At 35.4% G+C, this 21,261-nt stretch overlaps 4 protein-coding genes across 4 annotated transcripts; 2 read left to right on the top strand and 2 right to left on the bottom strand.

Annotated features, from left to right (window-relative positions):
• Positions 1-1,751: 1,751 nt before the first annotated feature.
• Positions 1,752-3,074, top strand: LOC145611390 (oxygen-evolving enhancer protein 3, chloroplastic). The gene is made up of 3 exons (XM_081666715.1): positions 1,752-2,109; positions 2,445-2,743; positions 2,865-3,074. The coding sequence occupies exons 1-3, from the start codon at positions 1,806-1,808 to the stop codon at positions 2,961-2,963; spliced, it is 702 nt and encodes a 233-aa protein (XP_081522841.1). The 5' UTR covers positions 1,752-1,805; the 3' UTR covers positions 2,964-3,074.
• A 4,043-nt stretch (positions 3,075-7,117) lies between these two features.
• On the bottom strand, positions 7,118-8,858 carry LOC145611976 (uncharacterized). The gene has a single exon (XM_081667355.1). It carries the CDS (start codon positions 8,694-8,696, stop codon positions 7,461-7,463), a length of 1,236 nt encoding a protein of 411 aa, XP_081523481.1. The 5' UTR covers positions 8,697-8,858; the 3' UTR covers positions 7,118-7,460.
• Positions 8,859-17,164: 8,306 nt separating this feature from the next.
• On the top strand, positions 17,165-18,254 carry LOC145610195 (protein H2A.7-like). Its single transcript, XM_081665476.1, has 2 exons — positions 17,165-17,445; positions 17,799-18,254. Exons 1-2 carry the CDS (start codon positions 17,254-17,256, stop codon positions 18,003-18,005), a joined length of 399 nt encoding a protein of 132 aa, XP_081521602.1. The 5' UTR covers positions 17,165-17,253; the 3' UTR covers positions 18,006-18,254.
• A 457-nt stretch (positions 18,255-18,711) lies between these two features.
• LOC145612334 (protein DESIGUAL 2-like) lies at positions 18,712-19,785 on the bottom strand. Its single transcript, XM_081667705.1, has 3 exons — positions 19,587-19,785; positions 19,227-19,432; positions 18,712-19,115 (listed from the first exon to the last, which is right to left on the bottom strand). Exons 1-3 carry the CDS (start codon positions 19,692-19,694, stop codon positions 18,881-18,883), a joined length of 549 nt encoding a protein of 182 aa, XP_081523831.1. The 5' UTR covers positions 19,695-19,785; the 3' UTR covers positions 18,712-18,880.
• Between the last annotated feature and the right edge of the window lie 1,476 nt (positions 19,786-21,261).

The raw sequence follows: 21,261 nt of genomic DNA, 5'->3' as shown, positions 1-21,261 counted from the left end.
CCAAGGAGGCGCAAGCCCGTTATCCTTCCACTGACAAGAGCGGGAGGTTTTCGTTGCTCTGTGAAACCAGCCTCACGCGGTCCCCTCCACTTTAGGGCCCATGAAGATCAGGCCTTCGCCCAACCCACATGAGCCAACTCTCAACTTGGATAGGGCGAGCCTGCATAATGCCAACCTTTGACCCGACTCAGTTAGCTGAGATCCTGTCCCATCACATTAGTGCTCCCACTTGGGTCACAAGCTCGCGTTACCAAGCTCAGCGATATGTAGTATACTATACGGATATATAAAGAAAGAAAATGTTTACGAATCTTTCAATGTGGGACTTTTTTATGCTTATTTCATTAAGCTTTGTAATACTCCTTAATTAGCTTCTTTATTTATGTATCTTGTTGTTGTCAATCTGTCATATAGGTAGATATATATTCAGTGTTGCTGGGAAGGAGATGAATCGAGTGTTGATGAGAATATTACGTTGTCGATCGGTCTGTCAATAATTTTATACAGACCCGATGAAGGAGATGTTTAAGTTGTTCTGTGAAAGAGGGAACTTGTGCCTCAGCTCATTTATGATTTTCTGAATATGTTGTTTGTTTAAAGAAGTGAGGTTGCGCATGAATTACAGATGATAGATGTTCATACATTGGAAAGAAAATGAGATGCTAATCGTGAGGAATAAGGGGTTAATTTGAGGATGGACTTTATAGTTTATACTGAGAAGTGAAATCATATAGAGAAAGGAAGCTAAGGTAAAATTAGAAATTTGGTGATGGCCTGAGAAGAACAAAGCTAGGAGATTGCAAATTTTAAAAATAATTGAATTGTTGGGTTTAATACATATTGGAAAGGCAAAAAGGAAAAGCTTGGTATACTATATACAAGAATAAGCCGTCCTTGATCACTTAAAAGCAATTTTCACATTTAAAAGAGGTGACTTTTATGTGATTTAAGGTGACTAAACATGTTGTATACAATACATCTGTTGTATATATTTCTCATCAGAGTTTTTATCCAAATCTTATTACAACTCTATTTTGTTACAAAATTAGTGTAATTTTGTGAATTTTAAGTCAAACTAATATTTCTATCAACGTGGTTTAAAAATAACTACTTGCACCTCTTAGAAAGCAAAATCCCCACTCTTAAGTAAGAATACTACATATACATTATACACCAACTTGAAAACTTTGAATTTTTAGTGTAATGCATATTAATAATGGACTATACAAATTAAAATTTGACAAAAGAAAATCGAAAATTAAATACATAATGAAAAAATTAAAATTTGACAAAAGCAAATCGAAAATTAAATACATAATGAAAAAGTGATAGTAACCGTTAATGGAGTAAATACTTAACATTCTATTACAGAATTACATTAAATGATAATAAGTGATACACTTATTAGTTTATTACAAAATACGGTTTATCACTTATGTACTTTATTAAAGTTTGTTTTAAGAAGATAGCAATATTTGGATTATATAATCAATTTTGTCCTAGCTACAAATTTGTAATCCATATTTTATTTAGCTAATTACTCCAAAATAAAAAACAAATTTCCACGTGGCAAAATGTGAACGGCCCAATTTAGAATCCAATCCAACAAATGAAATAAACAAATACATGTAAACCATCAATTGGTTAACCACATATCCAAATATGATCCAACTAGGACCCCACATCAGATAAGGTGCAAGTGTAATGCATCAAAATCAACCATCTATATTTCCACATTTCTCCTTCTTTCTCCAAAATTAAACAACCATTGTTATCTAACTTAGAGAGAGAGAAACAAAAGCAAGATGGCTCAAGCAATGGCTTCAATGGCTGGCTTACGCGGCTCATCTCAAGCTGTATTAGAAGGTAGTCTTCAGATCAGTGGCTCAAGCCGGCTTAGTGGGCCTACTACAAGCCGAGTTGCGGTCCCTAAGTTGGGCTTGAATGTTCGAGCTCAGCAAGTGTCAGCTGAGACTACTGAGACTAGCCGCCGATCTGTGTTGGGCCTTGTTGCTGCTGGACTTGCTTCTGGCTCCTTTGTTAAGGCTGTTCTTGCTGAGGCTAAGTCTATCCCTGTTGGCCCACCACCACCACCTTCCGGCGGTCTTCGTAAGTGTTCAACCCTATCACAATATTATTTCCTCTGTTCCTTTTTATTGGTTACGCTTTAATCATTTTTCTCGTACAAAAAGATTTCATACCTAACTAATCATAGGAGAAATTTTATGGTTTCATTGCTCTTATTATAATTTTATTGGATGTATTGAAATAAGCATGATCGAGTGCCTTGGTAAAAAATAATATACTTCGTATGTTATTGGATGGTAATGAAACGAGTATGATCTTAGATAAGGCAATAATAAGCTCAAAAAATGGCATACTAGTTTGCTTAGTTTAAAGTCTATCTACGTTTACATTTCCTGACTTGGTATGGTATTGGGCAGCCGGGACATTGAACTCGGACCAAGCAAGAGACGGTACCTTGCCCTACACCAAGGACAGGTTCTACCTTCAACCCCTGCCTCCAACTGAGGCAGCCCAAAGAGCAAAGGAGTCAGCCAAAGAAATCCTCAATGTGAAGCAATTTATCGAAAAGAAGGCGTGGCCAGCAGTTCAGAATGACCTACGGCTCAGGGCCGAGTACCTTCGTTATGACCTCAAAACTGTCATCTCAGCTAAGCCCAAGGATGAGAAGAAATCTCTCCAAGACCTCACCAGCAAACTCTTTGACAGTATCAACAATGTGAGTTCTCTTACGCCTTAATTGGCTGATTTGGCTATCGATTGTAACTTCTCTGAGTTATTATCAACGAAAACAAGTAAACAACCATCAAATTTGCTAATTGATTTACTTTGTCTCACAGCTTGACTATGCTGCAAAGAAAAAGAGCAGTACAGAAGCAGAGAAATACTATGCTCAGACTGTATCCAACCTCAACGACGTTCTTGCCAAGCTTGGTTAATAGTATATCACTCCTTGTAACTTCGTGTAAGAATTGAATTCATGCTCTTATAATATGAGGAAAACCATTTTGTAATGAAAACCCTTTTAATTCATGTGTAGTTCCTAATAATTTCCAGGGTCGAAAATGCGTATAGATTTTGTCTTGAGTACATTTTCAGCCATTATGATTTCAATTGCAGAGATATCCTTGGATTTCAATTTCAACAAAATTTACATAACACAGGTTTGAGAAGAGATTTTCGAACAAACGATGAATTCACAATCCACATATTCCAAAATCAGGATCGACAATATCGAACTCGTGTTGTAAATCTTGTAAAAGCCAATAATTTAAGCCAAGGATTAAAATCATTAAATACATTATCAATTTTGATCACTGCATGAAATCATGGGCAAATGTAGAGCATTTGGTTGTGCAACATTGCATCTCTACACAATGTGTGCCATTCAAATACAAATCGTAAAAAAAGATCAAAATCAAGATATGAGCCTAATAAAATCATAGCAGACCATGATCATCAATAAACATTCATACCAGTATATAAAATCTACTGAGAAAGGACGGGAAAAAATCCAGAAAATTGGAAGTTCTGGATCTTGAAAAATGATAAGAAGGTATGCAGAGACACAACTCTTGACACAAAATTACAAACAAGCCTCAAAAAGGAATGAAATCACGGCAAACGACTTCGAATAACAATAGCTAACAAAACTAACAACGTTGAGTTCGTCCATGTGGAAGACACTTAAGAGACTTGAGACTCGACTGTCAAAGTACATACCAGTTGACAGGGGGGAAACAAATTACAAACAATGAATAACATTCTCATCCTCCAATAGCAAACAATAAAGATCAGACTTTCTGAGAGAGCCTGAAGTAATCTACTGCATCTAATGACATTTAACATTCTTCTAATTATCCGCTCACACCTTTAATATATGGACATTTCTTAAGACAGACATTAGACACTAACTGATACAGAAAACAGGAACTCTAATCCTCAAATAATTGTGAACTGTCAGCATCTTCAACAGGATCAACAAACACAGCAAAGATGCCATTTTCATGACGACAGAAAATAGAAGACTACGAGAGTACGAGGCACCACAGACTGGTTGGTGCTACAAGTCAAAGCCAACAAAGCAAAATATTACTTCGTATTGCTTTGACAGGTATAGGAGAGGTATCAGAGAAGCAAGGGAAGTGACGATGAATTACTTGGAGACAACAAATCTACAATGATGAATGTGTAAGGAGCAAGAATACACCAAGTAAAACAAAGTGTAGATCAAGCGAACAATTCACTTGAGATGCCCCTAACAACAGAGATTGTTAAACAAAATTGACCCCTCACATCCCCCAACTCCCTCCCATCAATGAGAAAACAAAGAGCAAATTTTTAGCAGAAGGTTCCCGCCAAAAAATGCAGAAACTAGGTCCTTTTACTGAAACTTGACAGGGAGAGCATAAAGACCTCAAAACAATGACAGTTCAACAATCAATAAGGATCTCTTCCTGCCTCTGGTATAATATTCATTCCAGCACAATATCTTTAATTCCTCTACTTCGAACTGCTACAATCTTAGATAATACTGTATACACTAAAACCTCGCTGTCATGCTTTCAAAATAAACTGTAAAGAATAAAAGCTAATTTATCAACAGATGACAAACTAAGTGGCACATGTAAACCCACAGACCAAACAACATTCATGGAAGCATAAAAAAGACAAGTACCTTACAACGGCAGAATGAAGGCAGATATTATCATATTGAAAAAGGCAGAATTTAGCCTGAAGAGCACAAATAAGCAAAAGCCTTGGTTATCAAAAGTATCACAGAGATATGAACAAAGTCCAAGAGTAACTGTTAATACAAATCAATACTGTTGAAAGGCCGAGAAACACCTTGATTTGTTTTCCACAGCTATGATGAACTTAAAGTAGCATGAATGCATGATACATCAAAGACTTTCAGACATATAAGCATTTGGATAAATTGACCTCTCTAATCCCCTTCCCAACCCTCATCAGTAAAATAAAAGCCAAAAACTAATAAGGATTAAGGACTCAATCCTGTCTCGGAAGACCAGGAGCATAATTCAGAAACTAAAAAATTTTCCGTTAAAGATTGTGACAGAGAACATCACAATTCAACAAGGAACTAAATAACCACAAGAAACAATTCCAATCTCTCCGATAAACCCAATTCCTTCATGAACAAGAGCAACAAACTCCCCTTGCTTAGATCTTTTAATGCCGTGTAACAAAAACGCCTGAACATAATTAATGAAAACAATCCAAACCAAATTAATGGTGATAACTAAGTAAACTATCCTCCTATAGAAGTACAAATATAGATAGAAAACACAATCAAAGCGGCACAATCAATGTGATAATCTAAGAATCCAGAAGAGCAAAATCAACTTAAAGCCTTAGTTATATCCCACCCAAAAGCAAAAGCAAACAACCGCATTATAACTGTACTCGACTACATACACCGAGGGACACAACACTCACAAGTAGAAGAACAAGAACCAATATCTATACTTGCAAACAGCATAAATTTAGTAAAAACACAAAAGCTCCGTAACAGCAAAAGCATGGTAAAAATAACATAGCATTTTATAGTGTAAGAAACTAACAATAGACAAACCATAGTCAAAGCATCTCAGGATTTGATCTATAAATCTAAACAAACTGTAACCCTAAAACCATCCTAAACTAAAAAGCCTCTTTAAAGGGACACGTCCTAAGCTTGATTAGAAGAAAAATCATCTCCAATAATTGAGTAGACCAACAAACCAAACAGCATTCATAGAGCATCAAAAGGACAGGTACCTTACAATGGCAAAATAAAGGAAGATTTTATCATACCGAAACGGGGTAGTGGGTAGCCTGAGAGCATAACTCAGCAAAAGCCTTGTTTATCAATACTATTAAAAGGGCAGAGAAAGACCTTAAAATGCTTTCCCCAACTAAGATGAATGTAAAGGAGCACAAGAGTTTCTTCTCATTCCATTTCCAACCTCCTTAAGTGAAACAAAAACCAAAGACTAAAGGAAAAAGTACCCAAGAACCCAACCTGGTCTCTGAAAACAAGGGGCATAATTCAAAAACTAAAAAACCTTACAATGAAAGGTTGCGATGGAGAACATTACACTTGAACAAGTATCTAAAAGACCACAAGAAACAGTTCCATTTCCTCCAATTAACCCAATATTCCTTCACACAAGATAAACAACTCCCTTTGCTTAAATCCCCAAATGCCATGTAAAAAAAATAACCAAAATAATTAACAACTGCAAGCTAAGAGCCTAAGAGGTTTCCAACAGCAAAATATTTTCATTAAGGAAAACAATCCCAACCAACTTAATGGTGATTACCAAATTAACGGCGACAACAATCCTCCTATGGAAGTACGAATACAACTAGATATCACAATCAAAGCAGAAGAATCACTATAATTATTCTACGAATCCAAAAGGAGGCATTAAGCAACCAGAACAGCAAAAGCATGACAAATGCCTTAATTATATCCTTCATCAATAATTAAAAGCCTTACTTATATCCCTCATAAAAGTAAAGGCAAGCCACAGCATTATAAATTTACTCATCTACAAACCTTGCCATGAAAGATTGTGATGGAGAACACCACACAGGCACAATTTAACACGTAACTAAATGACCACATATTACAATTTCAGTCCCTCCCGTAAACCCAATTTTCCTACATGAACAAGAACAACTCCCCTTGCTTAGATCCCCTAATTTCCTAATGTTGTGTAACATAAACACCCAAACATAATTAACGATGACAGGCTAAGCATCCCAACAGCACAAAAATTTCATAAAGAAAAACAATACAGACCAAATAAATGGTGATACTAAATGACAGCTAATCTCCTATGGAAGTACGAATACACCACAGCTAGAAAACACAATCAAAACGGCAGAATCAACATGATTTTTCTGAGAATCCAAAAGGAGACATTAGGCAATTAGAAGAGCAAATTTAACTATATGCCTTAATTATACCCCACCCAAAAGCAAAAGCAAGCAACAGCATTATAAATGCTCATTCTACAAACGGCAAGGGACACAACACTCACAAGTTGAATAACAAAAATCAACACTTGCAAACAGCATAAGATTAGAGAAAATACAAAAGCACACCAACAGCAAGAACAAGATAAGGATAACAAGGCTAGCATTTTTAATTTATACTATAAGAAACTAACAATGACCAAACCACAGTCAAAGCATCTCAAGTTTCAATCCGAAATCTAAACAACAACAAACTGTACCCTAAAAACATATTAAACATAAAAAGCCTCTTAAAAGGGATGTACATCCTAAGGCTTGATAAGGAGAAAATCATCTCCAATAATTGAGTTCAACTACGGAAAACTACCATAACACCGCGAATCATCTACCTTCTGAACTGCTCCAATCTTCACAAAAACCTACCACATCGAACGTCTTCTTCGATTCAACTAATGTTTACCGGACCTAAGAGCCTCAATGATCCTCCGAGTCTCCTCCTGCTCGGCTTCAGACCGCATAATTCTCGCCTCAGCTTGCTTCATCGCCACCTTTTCCCACATCTCACCGATCTCAGCCCTCGCCTTGGCTCCCATCATCTTCAACCCTTTCTTCCTTAACTCCTCCCACGCCACGGCTTCCCCAACCTCCAATTCCATATCTTTCTCATTATTCTCAACAACCTTCCCGCTCTTCACAATCACTTCCTCCTCCTTATCATTCTTCTTCTTCTGATCCTCCACAACAGCCCCAGCATTAGCACCACTCTTAATCTTCAAAACCCGAGCTTTCGAGTTCGATTTCGATCCCACATTACCATTATTAGTTTCAGCAACAGCCCCATTAGTACCCTTATCATCCTCAACAACAACATCATCCCCAACATCACTATAATTATTCTCCCAAATCTTTTTAGACAATTCAAAACACTGAATCTCAATAGGGTTAGTAAGCTTCTTCTTCTTAGCATTAAAAAACTTCTTCTTAAGCCTACGAACCTTATCAACAATCTGAACCTTACTAACCTCAACATGCAAAGATTTCTTAATAAACCCATAAAAATCATCAATTTCAATCATGGGGTCAGCCCCTCTTTTAGCCTTAAAATCAATCATACCTTTCAAAATCAGAATTTCATCATCTTCACTAAACACCCTCTGAAACAACTTCTTCGATCCCTCTTCTTGAACCCCACCACCGGCGCCGCCGGCAACAGCGGCGGCGACACTCCCAGATTTCTCCTTCCTCGGCTTCTTCGACGAACTCTCCGATGCGCGCTTCCCGGAATTCTTACCGGCGGGGAGAGCAGCAATGGTGTACGTAAGTTTATCGTTACCGAGGGTACCGGATATAAAGCCGGGTTTAGAGATGGGCTTGATTTTGTGCAAAGTGGGTTCGTCTTCATCATCATCGGAGGTAGAATCGTCCTCGGAAAGAGCCCTCTTGTTGCCGGAGGCGACGGCGGTTGGTGCGGCGGAGGCGGAGGCGGCGGCGGATGTGGGGGCTTTCTTGCCGGAGGCCGGCGGTATTTGTGGGGTTGATGGGGTTTGTTCTTCGTCGGAATCAGAACCAGAATTATCGGCGGATTCTTCTGGTTCTTCTTGGGATGAAGTAGTGGCGGATTCATCAGATGAATCGGCGGCTGGTGGTGCTTCAGTCAAGGGTTTCTGGGCTTTGTTGCGAGCCATTGATGGAGAGATGAGAGAGAAGGATGAGAGAGAAAGTAGGGAGTTGAAGGGTTTGAGTTTGAGAGGTTAGATCTACAAGGAGGAAGGCAGGGAGTTATAGACTTATAGTGGGGGGAATGGGGTGCGTCGTGCGAGGTGTGTGTGAATGAGGGTTTGATGCTATCCTATCCTTCTTGAATGAGGGTTTGAGGGGGACTATGGGGAGTTACTATGAGGGTTTCCGGATGGTTGATTACGAATCTCCGTAGAAAAGGGTTTGGAATAAGAGATGAGTGTCGAACATGAGTGATTGAGCATGGCGAAGGAGTTAGTAGGTTAATTTTGTATGTAAAGTGTATCAGAGCTTGATAATTTATATATAACGGTTTTTTTAGAGGACATGAAAGTTGTTACGATGGACGTAGGTGCACGAAAGTGAGGGTTTCAACATAAGTATTACTTCGGTTTTCTTTATATATGAGTGTTTAATGCAAGTCTATTGCATATGGAGTTATTATTCTAGTTATGAGTTCTCGTGAGTGGATGGTGATGTGACTGATAATTTTTACGAGTAATTTACGTAATATGGAATATGAAGAGATTGAATAATATATCTTTGACTATTGTACGGAAGGAAATATATAGTTCTTCGGCATGTTTTTCCATTTTACGATTTTCTTTCTATAAAGAAGTCTTAATATATTCATCTCCACACACACTGTGTCGCTTGTAAGATTTTCTTTCCATTGCATGACAAATTTGTTAGGGCTTGTAAGATTATCTTTCCATCGGCATCAAAGCATACTTGATGAAAAATATTTGTAATTGCTACTTCACGTGCGACTAAGGCGTGTTCGACAGTATGTTTTTATTTGAGTAAGTGACTTTTACCAAATAAAAAATTTGAGTATTTGGCAATGTAATTTGAGGGTAATATTTGGGGGAAATACTTATTATAAAAAAGTAATAGCTAATCGACGACTACCAAACACTCGTACTTTAATCATCTATCCTCACAACTAAGAATTCGTTGACAGCTAACGATTACTTGTACAGCTATTATCGACACCTCATCTCTTAACCTACATTAAAATATCACCAATATAATTTAAGTTACCAAATAAATATCCAATTGAATCCACTTAAAAAGGCAATGATGTCTACAATTATCATATACAATCAATGAAAAATGGAAACAAAATCAATTAGAATCAATATAATAAATTTATGAATGATTCATAAAAATGGAAACAAAATCATTCAAAAGAATTATGAACAATTCAAATAAGGGCCTGTTCATATTTACTGAACTGAACTGAACTGAACTGAACTGATTGGAGCTGAACTGAACTGAACTGAACTGATTGGAACTGAACTGAACTGAACTGAACTGAATTAAGCTGAAATGAATATTTTATGTGAGAGGGAAATTAAGAGCTGAACTGAACTGAACTGAACTGATTGGAACTGAACTGAACTGAATTGAACTGATTGGAACTGAACTGAACTGAACTGATTGGAGCTGAACTGAACTGAACTGAACTGAACTGAAATTAAGTAAATATGAACAGGCCCTAACCCGATAGCATAAGTACGAACCAACATACTACGGACTTACATAGTATTATTTATCGTTGTTAATATTTTACATATGTTGCTAATTAATTAAGAAAAACGAATAATTACCATTGTTTTAGAGTGAGGGATAACTCAAGGGGCCGGGTTACAACTTTCCTCATGATTTCATAACATCTTGTGATCGATTCTCATCACCTGCCTTTTTGGCTCTCTGAACACAGAAAAGAAATAGAAACCGTTTTTTAAGGGAAAATTATAACAAGATAAAAGTCTAAGTTGTATTTGTTCCCTTTTTGTAAAACGTCTAAAAAGTCAAGATAAATTATTTATTTTTTAACAGTGTTTATCAAGTGTCGATATAATGCTCGTAGCTTATAACACGTTTTAAGTTGTTTATCTCCTTATATTGTGGCCAATCGTTTATAGTCATTTTAATTTTTGTCATTTACGGTTTAACGAAATAGAATCTAATTAAATGTTGGAAGTATTTGAAGTATTCGACATCCTTGGTTTCAATTCCCTCCTCTTTCAAGCTTTTACAATAATAGTATTCCGATCCATTTACTAACTCTTCTTCACCTAAACACTTTAGAGATTGTTATATACACCTCGGGTGCAACATATACCAAAATGAGTATTTTGTTCTTATTTTGATGAATGTTTTTTTTTAATTTAATCATCAAATAAAGAGCAAAAATTAACCCGGGTGCACCGTATACCAATGATGGGTTTTTCATTTAATCATCAATAAACAACACGAACAAATTCTATAAACATTTCATTTGTTTGACGATTAATCTTTGTCACAAACTATGGTGCAAAATAATACTCCATCCGTCTCTTTATTAATTTAAAGTCCCCTTTCTAACATTTCTATATCACATAATAAAGACAAAGGAGGTTCTAATAAAGAGACGAAGGGAATAGATGAGAGTTGGATGCAAATGACCCATTATGGCAAAGGAGTTTGTAATTGAGCTTTGCAAATCCAAAGCATATTATAACTTTTTTTCTTCTTTTTTTTTTAGAGGGAAAGTATATCAGAACTTAATAGTTAGACTTGTTGACGTTTTGAGGATGCAAATGCTATAATGGAGATATTGAAAATGTGAAGAGAAGTGTTACTTCGGTTAATTACCTATTGTTATGTATAAGAGCTTATAGCGATTTGATGAGTGACATTTATGGCACTCATTTGGTCCTTTTTTTGGATGAATTATATTTCATTTTATCTCTCTTTTCTTTAGTTTTCCTTAGTTTTATTCTAGTTTTCTTCATTTTATGCTTTTTGTAGTTAGTTTCTCTATTTTATGCATTTTCTAGTTTACTTGCTATTTTTCCCTTTTACTTGCTTTTTATCCTTTAATTGTAGGTTGTGATTGATTGTCCAAGGATTCCCGAGCTTCCACTCCATAGTTTTCCATTGATTTTCATGCCTAAAGCTTGTGTAAGAAGTCTCAAGTCAAAGGGAGGTCTAAGGAGCATGCTTCAAGATCTTGTATATGCCTTCCTCATGGCTTATACCCTTCAAGAAATTCAAGAAAGTTCCTGCCTACTTTGTCCTCCATCACCATCATCTAGGATGTGTGCACCGCATGAGCTAGGACGAAGAAGAAGAGAAGGAAGCAGCAGAGATGTGCGGGCGCACTCAAGGAGTGTGCGGCCGCACATCTGTCGAGTGCGGCCGCACACCAGGTGCGTGCGGGCGCGTCTGGGTGTGCTCCCGTGCGCACCATTCTCTCTCCTCCGAGCGCCCGCACCGGCGTGGGTCTATTTTTGGACGACTTTCCCTACTTCCTCTTTGTATTTGATAGTTATTTCTTTCCTTTTATAGAGGGAGATTAGATCTTCATTAAGTAAGAATTAGATTAGATTAGATTCTAGAGAGAGAAAACACTAGTTCTTAGCATTTTTAGAGAGAGAAAGTGTGGGTTTGATGATTGATGATTGAAGATTGCTACATTTGATTTGATTTCTATCAAGTTTGTAAGGATTCTTTACTCTTTAATGCAATTTAATGTTTGATTTCATTAGTATTGTTGTTTGATTTGGTTAATTGATAGCTTGATTGATTTTGATTGAATTTGTTGGTTTCAATTTGATTTCAATTGATGAATTTGGGAATGATAATTAGTTTAGCTTTGATTTTGATGTTCTTCATGGATTGTGAGTAGTTTATTTGCTAGGGTAGTGGTGAAGCATGTATTGATGATGAATTGAGATTAATTTGGGGGAAATTGATTGAGTTGATAATGTGATTAAATTGGTTGATTGATTTTGTGCATGTGTGTGCTTGATTAGGCTTGATCACCCTTGTTATTCACACTAGATTGCATTGTGAGTTCGCATTGATACGGACCATTGATTTGTGGCTTACATTTACTCGATTGAGATATCTTGTGATGTTTCCTAGCTAGTGTTTGATGTAGTTGACGCTAATTAGACCTCTAGGAGAATAGCTTGATGTACTCTCCTGGTTGCAATTTCGGTTTTCCCTCACATTGCTTGACTTGATTGGTTGATTCCCCAAGTTGATTGAACTTCATCGTTGATGCATGTGGATCCATTCCCCTAGTGCTTTAGCATTCAATTAGTACTAGCTTTTTGCATTGCCTAGCTTAGTTCTAGCTTCTACCATAAACCCCTACTAGATTTCGGAATAGCTTGACTTAGGCATCGTGCATTCGACCTCCATTCCTTTGGGTTCGACCTTGACTTACCACTACACTTTATAGGGGTTAGTTGAGTTACAAATTTTGTTTGATTGGGTGGGGTGGTAGCCCAACGACCTACCGTTCTCCTTCCCATCACGATTCTACTTGTACATAATGTAATCCCTATATTAAGATTGAGCTCTCTTAAGTGAATGACTATTAATACGTATGTAACTCTCTTAAGCAGATCTAATTATCATTAAATGAATAAGTATTGTAAAATAAGAGTCATTTTACTAATTACATTTCTAAATTGTTAATAATAGTTCCCCATTGATGTTCGTCATTTTTGCTAGTGATCCCTGTATTTAAATTTTTCACATTTTTTTGACACAATAAAAGATTTCACATTAATTACTCCTTTCATTCATTCTTCTTCAACTAAATAATCTTCTACATCTTACGGTCTTACCATATTAAATTGCTAACTAACTTTTTTCTAAATTCATTTTTCATGTCTGTCAAAGTGATTTAATTTGTTAGTTGTTGCAAGCATGCATTTTAGTAGACAATATTTTTTAATTCTTCAAGTATATTATCCATTTTAGACTCACTCTCAACTGCATGTGCTTGGAATTGAAGATGATAAGCTTGCCATTATTCATTCATTGAAATAAATAATCTTATATAGCCCTAATTAATAATATTAAAGTTATAGTAGAATAAATTTAATCATCAAATTCAAAGCCGAAATTGTTTTGTTTCTATTATGACATGATCTTATTGTTGAATTGTAATGTGATCATATCTAAAAGCTAAGCTCCTCTTTTATTTATAATTAACATGTTGCAATAATTAATCAAATTGGATTTTTTTGGTATTCCTCATGTTGTCAACAACAATATAATTTATTGTTAAATGATGCGATATATATGATAGAAAATATTGAATGCAAGTAACCGAATAGTTAAAAACAAATGTTCGTCACTTTTCCATGATAACCCTAATAACACTTGGTATTTGAGAACCAATCACACATTAGATTAAAAAGAAAGTTTTTATGTCAGATTTTAAAAGTTCAAATACATTGAAGGTGTAGCAAAAGTAGTATTGCCTCGGTAACCTTTGTACTATATGTGAAAGCTCGCTAATTATAATTTTGTTGGCTGAAATTTGACTATTAAATACGATATTGAGCTACCTTAAAGTAAATAATGACATGGCATTGTACGAATAGTTGATTGAAGGCCGGATCCATGATGTAGAGTATTACAATGAAATCTGCCAGGATTGTTAGTTGAAGTCAATAAGATAGATTTAAGGGTTATTTATCTATCTAGCTATTTCTTGATTTCTTATAGTAATAAATAAATCTCAGTCTCGATGTTTGCACCGTTAAACACCTCTATTTAAGATTTTGTTTCCATGATAAACTTGTAAGGGTTTATTTAGTGTATGACTTTCACAAACTATTTACTATAATCTTTTTTCTATTTAAGGGTATGTCACATTTACTTAATTTTAGTTCAGTTCAGTTTAGCTTCTAATTTTCTTCTCGTAGCTCCAATCAGTTCAGCTCCAATCAGTTTAGTTCAGTAAATGTGAACAAGCTATAAATCTAATATAAATTGTCGGTTATGTGTCATATCCTTCAAAATAAGTTTATGCAATTAGAACATCCCTTACTCTTTCTTCTTCAATTGGACACTACATCCCACTTCATAAAAATCCTCCCAAACAAGTAAATTATAATATAACAAACTTATCTACTTTATGCATCTCATTTGATGTTTGCCTGGTGGTGGTCATAATAAACTTTATGTTTTGCAAACTGAAAAATAATGACAACGGTATCAATATTCAAACATCAAAAGAAATTATATTCCTTTTGCCTTGGAACACCCAAGCACTAATAAAAGCAACTATTATCTATTAGCGTTTAATATGATTGTACATCAAAATTATGCAAAGCTAATCAAATAATTCATGCAGATCATTTAAGAAATGATAGCATATAAGAAAAATTGAGATCTAAAGCCTAAGCTCTGATACCATGTTAGATTTTGGAAAAACTCCTTAAATTGGAGTGTGTACCATTGATCAATATATATATATATATATAGAGAGAGAGAAAGAGTGAGAGAAAAGAGAGAGGTTTACAAGAGTCATAATCCTATTACGATAAGGATATGAGGTATAACAGAATATATATAACATTATCCTAATCTGCGACAAATATTGTTATAAATATAATATCTATCACATATATCATTATAATGTACTATTTACTATTGTCATAGTTTTTTTCCCACATAACATAAGGATTAAAATTTAAACATGATTAGCCTACTATGAAAGCTATCTATAAGTAAAAGTGTTTTGCTTTTGCTTTGATTAAGAATATAATTCTAGTCATTAAGTTCGCACAATCAATATAAAATCAAGTAGAATCAAAATGAAAGTAATGGTCCTTGCCCGTAATTTTTTCTTTCAAGCTTAGCATCATTGTCCTCAAGACCTCAACAGCAACATGAGTACATGACCATCAACATCAATTAATTTTTCATATAGTTTCAATGTTATTACAAGTTATTCAAAATTTTCATTTGTAGAGTGCACTAGTTTGTTTAGCATTTTTTTCAGTACGGATTCATCTCTTTTTTTTTTTTTTTTTTTTTATTTGGAACTTTAACCGTAAATAAATTGAACACATATTCTTTTCTTGATCCTCGTGAAGCTAAGGAAAGAAGATCTAAAATTTTGTTGTCAACTCTACATCTCAGCTCCTAAGAAAAATTTCCCATACTTTACAACGCATTTTATGTCATCTTTGAAACTGAAAATAAATGTTTTCGTTATTCAAAAACATTAAAAGACCCTCCGCATTGTGAAAATAGTATAGTGCACCCGGGTGCACCATGCGCATGGTGCACCCGGAAAGAACATTAGACATATTTTAAAGAACATGGGTAAAAAAAAAAGAACATGCTAGTGTTTGAAAAAAAACATACATGTGTTTGACAAAAGAACATGTTTGTGTTTGACAAGAACATGATATTACAAAGAACATAGAGTCTATTCAAAAAGAACATGTTATTTTTCATGGTTACTCGGGGTGGTTGAACGTGTTTGAAAAAGAACATAATATTTGACAAAAAAAGAACATGCTTGCATTTGACAAAGATAGAGGTAATCATTGGGCGAGCCGGGCCAAAGTTCAAAAATCAGCTCACTTCTCGTGTCGGGACAAGTTTTGGGCCAAATTTTTTGTGACCAAACCCACCCAAAATAGTCTGGCCATGCGGGCTTTTCGAGTTGAGTATAAAAAATCAACTAAAATGCATAAAAACGCATTCCCAAACCCGCTTAAAACATCAAATTTACGGGCCGGGTCCGACCCAATTGGGGGCGAAAAAATTCTGCCCAAAACCCGTCCAAAATCGGGCCGGGCCGGTCTAACTTTGATCACCTCTAGCTAAAGAACATAAAGTCTTTACAAAAAGAACTTGATAATACATTAAAGAACATGTTCTTTTTCCTGGTAACTCGGTTTTTTTTTTTATTTTTTTTGTTTTTTGTTTATTTATTAGTTTTTTTTTAATACATTAAAGAACATATTGTATAATGTAAAGAACATATATTTCAAACTCAAAGAACATATTAATCAAACTTAAAGAACATATTATACTCGCGTTCTTTATAAATATCTATAATGTTCTTTTTTTCACCCATGTTCTTTTAAATATACCTAATATTCTTTCCGGGTGCACCAACCATACATTATCCGCATTGGGAGACTTAAGTATTAATCTCAACAACCGTTATTCATTACTCCGTATCTTTTATATTTATTTCAAAATTATTCTATGATACGGAGTAATTCAATAACTCATGCAGATCATTAAATTAATATACTCCCTCACACATACTTGTTTACAGTTATACACATCATTACATCAAGCTTTTCCCTATAATCCATTGTCATGTTATTATTTCAAAATTCATGTCAACAACCGCACAATTACTTTAAAAACAAAATTAGCCCGCTAATACCCTGACAAATTCCTACGTCAGATATCCAAAACCACAATCTACCACATCACACCCCAAAATCAACACCCACCGTAGATCTCTCCTTCAATCCAACGGTCCACCTCATCGATCCGTGCCATTCAATTTGATTGGCTAATAATCATTCCCACACCCTTTAAATACTCCTCTCCACTCCCATTTTGTCTCTCATCATCATCTCCACTCTCTCTCTCCACAACTGCCGTGCCCAAACTTCTCCCTTACCACTACACGCCAACAACCGCCGCCTCACTTTCTCTCTCTCATCGCCGTCAATGGCCGGAAGAGGCAAGAACATCGGCGCCGGCGCCGCCGTCAAGAAAGGTGTCTCTCGCAGTAGCAAGGCTGGTCTTCAGTTTCCCGTCGGAAGAATCGCTCGTTTTCTTAAGGCTGGTAAATACGCCGAGCGTGTTGGTGCTGGTGCTCCCGTCTACCTCGCCGCCGTCCTCGAATATCTCGCCGCCGAGGTATTTTCTCTCTCCTCTCTTTATAGTTTTATCAATTTTGTTGAAAGTAGGTTTTAATCTATCTTTTTCATAGATTTATGATGGTTTTCTTTAAAATTCGTTTTCATTTGTTCGATTTTATCTATTTCTGATTCGTAAATTGTCAATTAATTTTTCTAGGTTTTAATCTTAGATTTCATATTTATGTCGATTTTCTTTAATTATTTTGACATTTCGCTTGAATTTTTGTATTTTCTGTTGTGAACCTAAAATTCGCCTTCAAACCTAAGATTCACTTTCTAGATTTGTTGCGATTTTTGATAACCTAAGCGTATTTTTGCTAACTTTATTCTATCTCCTGTTAATGAATGAAGGTGTTGGAGTTGGCTGGAAACGCAGCAAGAGACAACAAGAAGACCAGAATCGTGCCGCGTCACATTCAATTGGCCGTCAGGAATGACGAAGAGCTGAGCAGGCTGCTCGGCGATGTGACAATTGCTGCCGGTGGTGTTATGCCGAACATCCACAACCTTCTCCTCCCCAACAAGGGCCCCAAGAAGGCGTCTGCCGATGACGAGTAAATTCAACATCGAAAGGAATCCAAGCAAAGTTTAATCATCGTAGAAATATGTAGAGATGGATGAACATGAACATACAAGCAGATAGTTTTATTTTCTACACAGTTCTTTAGGATTTTATGAGTTTGTTTAGTTTCTATGAGATAACTTTGTTTTTTAGATTAGGGGTAGAATTTTATGGTAACAAACATTTGGTATCTTTTATGGAAATTGAGTAAAAAAGCTTGAATTTGAGCATTTCTTGTTGGAAAATTTGTGCCTATTTGTTGCAAATTGAGCTATGATTTGTTCAGATTATGCGATTCATAATTTAATTTACCAATCATTTTGTGAGTGTTGTAACCAGAAATGCGATTCATTATTGTCTATTCAGTAGAGAAATTTAATGGTTTTAGCCTTTAGGTGGGCAAAATGCTGTTCTCAAAGATTTGTATCTAAGTCTATTTATGTGAATAATTTTGGATTTTTTGTAGAGATTATTAGATGGTTATAGCTTAGGTGGGCAATTTGTTATCAAATATTGTAAATCTTTCTATTGATGTGGAGCAAAATGGTTCTTGAAATGTGATTTTGGTAGAGTAAAATAGGAGGGTTTAGGCGGGCAAATCGACAAATTTGAATTATGAAACTTCTGAAGTATGGAATATGAAGCAAATTGCATTTTTTATTTGTTAAGATAAGATGCAAAAAAATACTTTTAAGTGAAGGACAACAATATTAGTAGTATGATTTCCTCAATAAAGAATAGACAAATTGTCAATTAAATTTACATATGCAAATAAGAAAAGTCAAAAGCGAGAGAGGGGGTTAACAATCAATATTTAGCTCAACAAATAAGACAGAAACAACATTGGAAAGAAAAAGGAAAGATTGTTTATTTAGGCAGGAAGAGGAAAGGGACCAGAAGCTCTGTGTTGTTGCCTGATCATGTGTTCTTCTGCTCTAGCAGCACTGGCGCCAACATAGTAAGCAACAAGGAACAATCCATGAATGAAACATAGAATTCCTCCTATCACGAATAAATGCTTGTGTGAGAATCCACAACTCTGTCGCGATCTTGAGTTTGATACCGTCCCAAGAACCAGTAGGGGGAAGGCAATCAACAATACGATCCTGGTATGTTGCAATGAAAGATGTTAAGTTTTGCAATATTATGAGTTTTTTTTTAATTAAAATAGTGGCTAATAATTCGAGTATGAGTATGAAGGTGTTTAGAACACGTACCAAGAGACAACTAGGGAAACCACAGCTATTTGTTTGTTTGAAGAAGATCTGATGTACTCTTCCCTAGATGATATGCAAACACACCCACCGAGTACATTGGCAATAATATGAGCTATTGCTAGCAATACACAGGCTGCAAATCCAAGCTTGTATGCTTCATAGCTTGGTTCTCTGCACTCGAATATCCAAACTCTCATAAATCTCTCCTGCAATTAATGTACAATACAGAACAGATTGAATTAGTCATTCTTTTCTCTATTGTATATGTAGAGATCATTTCTCATTTCATGAATTTGTTTATTATATTGTATTATTCACATACTATAAGAGCACGGAGTAAATGATGAGATGAAAACGTACCTTGTTTTGAGCAAATTGAGCTTCAATGCCTAATATCCCGGCCACAATATCCATGATCATGATAAAGAGACAGACCACAGGCCCCATTCTTTTAGACAAAAGCGGCATTTTATGATCTAGAGAAAAAAAATCTCCTAAGTTTTATTTCTATCAAAAGCTTGATTGAGATTTAATAATGTTGGAAGGCTTTAAGTGTTCGTTGGTCTAACAACGTACGAGCATTTATAAGAAAAAACATACAAGGGGGAGTCCTAAAGAAGTAGGGAATATAGAATAAAGTTTAAGGCATACTTGCTGATCATCCCAAATAAAATGTGATGACATGAAGAAAAGATTATATTAGCTGTTGGAATTTACACAAAAGTAAAGGCTTGATAGTTAGCTATTGCAGGAGATTGCACTAAAAAGGTTCTTTTCTCCTAATAAATTGTTCTATATTCCAAGTTTGGTTTGTCTTTCAATCTGTTGGTTTTAGATTCTTGGCATGGGGAGCAAGGAAAGAAGGGTATCACCAGCACACATTAGTTAAGGCGTCGTTAAAGCTCATTACAGTTCAGTACATTCTCTTGCAAGCTCTACAAGATTATGGCATATATGGTAGTAGATATGCTTGTCTTCTTTGTTTCCTCAAACTCGAAAGTGAAGGTGGTTAATGTAGCTATCACTCGATTGGTCTCACAAAATAAACTTCTCATTTCTCTTGGGCATAGAGTTATTGGAATAACATGAATTGATCCAACTACTTTTAATGTAAACAGCTGCTCTTACAGTAATGTTTGGGCCTTTTGTGCCTGTTTCTTGCAAACATAGTCCAAAGGATTGATGCCCTTCTTTATAATTCACTCCTACATCGTTAAGCATGTGACTCAATGTTACCTTCTTTGACATGAGATTACATTCGACCGGTCCCTCCCTATTCTACATCATCCTCTCTAGTTTACAGTTTACATCAGAATAAACATGGTTAACCTAAAAGGATAACGCAAACCAAAGTCTATACTATATATATAGTCGTATAGGGTTAGGGTTAAGTTAACATGACTCTTATCCTGTATTAAATATAAATTTAAGTGACAAGATCTTTTTAGATTATTAAATTAAAATTATAGTCCAATAAAAGTGTAAAAGATATCACGATCCACTTTGACATACTAAAACGCCTAAAGGCGACTCACTTATAACTTGACCCGTCTATAGGTCCGCATCTGACCCAACCTACCTATTAACTACAGAGTAGCTCTAAAATTTTAATTAAGAACCCATTTAGCATTGTTCTTTACAAATTAAAGGCTTTAAAGCTTTGTGAACTTTTTATCTGTTAAAATTGGGCCTTTGTTCATCCAAATTGAATCAAACAATGGGCTAAAAATCTAAAGTTATCAAAAGAATATACAAGTAGATCAAGATAAATGGATAATAATGGTAATAAATTTGAAAATATGGGTCAATGGACCCACATCCAGAAAACAGATAAATTGCTGACAGAATAACATTTGTACAAGCTTTGAGCTCTCTCTAGAACAACCGACTCACACTCCCTTCAACCAACTTTTTATATACAATCATACTTGTAATAAAAAGTTTGATCATATAAAATCCCTAATTTCTTCTTCTTCTCTCAGAAATTCAATTGAACTGAAATCTCTGCATTTCTGGAAATTTTTTTCTCTCTCCT

The sequence above is a fragment of the Chenopodium album genome, chromosome 24 (genome assembly GCF_948465745.1).
Source record: "Chenopodium album chromosome 24, dcCheAlbu1.1, whole genome shotgun sequence".
In the NCBI taxonomy this organism is placed as follows: Eukaryota; Viridiplantae; Streptophyta; class Magnoliopsida; order Caryophyllales; family Amaranthaceae; genus Chenopodium; species Chenopodium album.
This window is presented reverse-complemented; position numbering and strand designations above follow the sequence as displayed.

Excerpts from the sequence above, each read along its gene's own strand:
- LOC145611390 (XM_081666715.1), top strand. The coding sequence starts at position 1,806 with ATGGCTCAAGCAATGGCTTCAATGGCTGGCTTACGCGGCTCATCTCAA. Across the intron at positions 2,110-2,444 it reads ACCACCTTCCGGCGGTCTTC|CCGGGACATTGAACTCGGAC; the intron begins GTAAGTGTTCAA and ends GGTATTGGGCAG. Across the intron at positions 2,744-2,864 it reads TCTTTGACAGTATCAACAAT|CTTGACTATGCTGCAAAGAA; the intron begins GTGAGTTCTCTT and ends TTTGTCTCACAG.
- LOC145611976 (XM_081667355.1), bottom strand. The coding sequence starts at position 8,696 with ATGGCTCGCAACAAAGCCCAGAAACCCTTGACTGAAGCACCACCAGCC.
- LOC145610195 (XM_081665476.1), top strand. The coding sequence starts at position 17,254 with ATGGCCGGAAGAGGCAAGAACATCGGCGCCGGCGCCGCCGTCAAGAAA. Across the intron at positions 17,446-17,798 it reads TCGAATATCTCGCCGCCGAG|GTGTTGGAGTTGGCTGGAAA; the intron begins GTATTTTCTCTC and ends TAATGAATGAAG.
- LOC145612334 (XM_081667705.1), bottom strand. The coding sequence starts at position 19,694 with ATGCCGCTTTTGTCTAAAAGAATGGGGCCTGTGGTCTGTCTCTTTATC. Across the intron at positions 19,433-19,586 it reads CTCAATTTGCTCAAAACAAG|GAGAGATTTATGAGAGTTTG; the intron begins GTACGTTTTCAT and ends CATTAATTGCAG. Across the intron at positions 19,116-19,226 it reads GTTTCCCTAGTTGTCTCTTG|GATCGTATTGTTGATTGCCT; the intron begins GTACGTGTTCTA and ends GCAACATACCAG.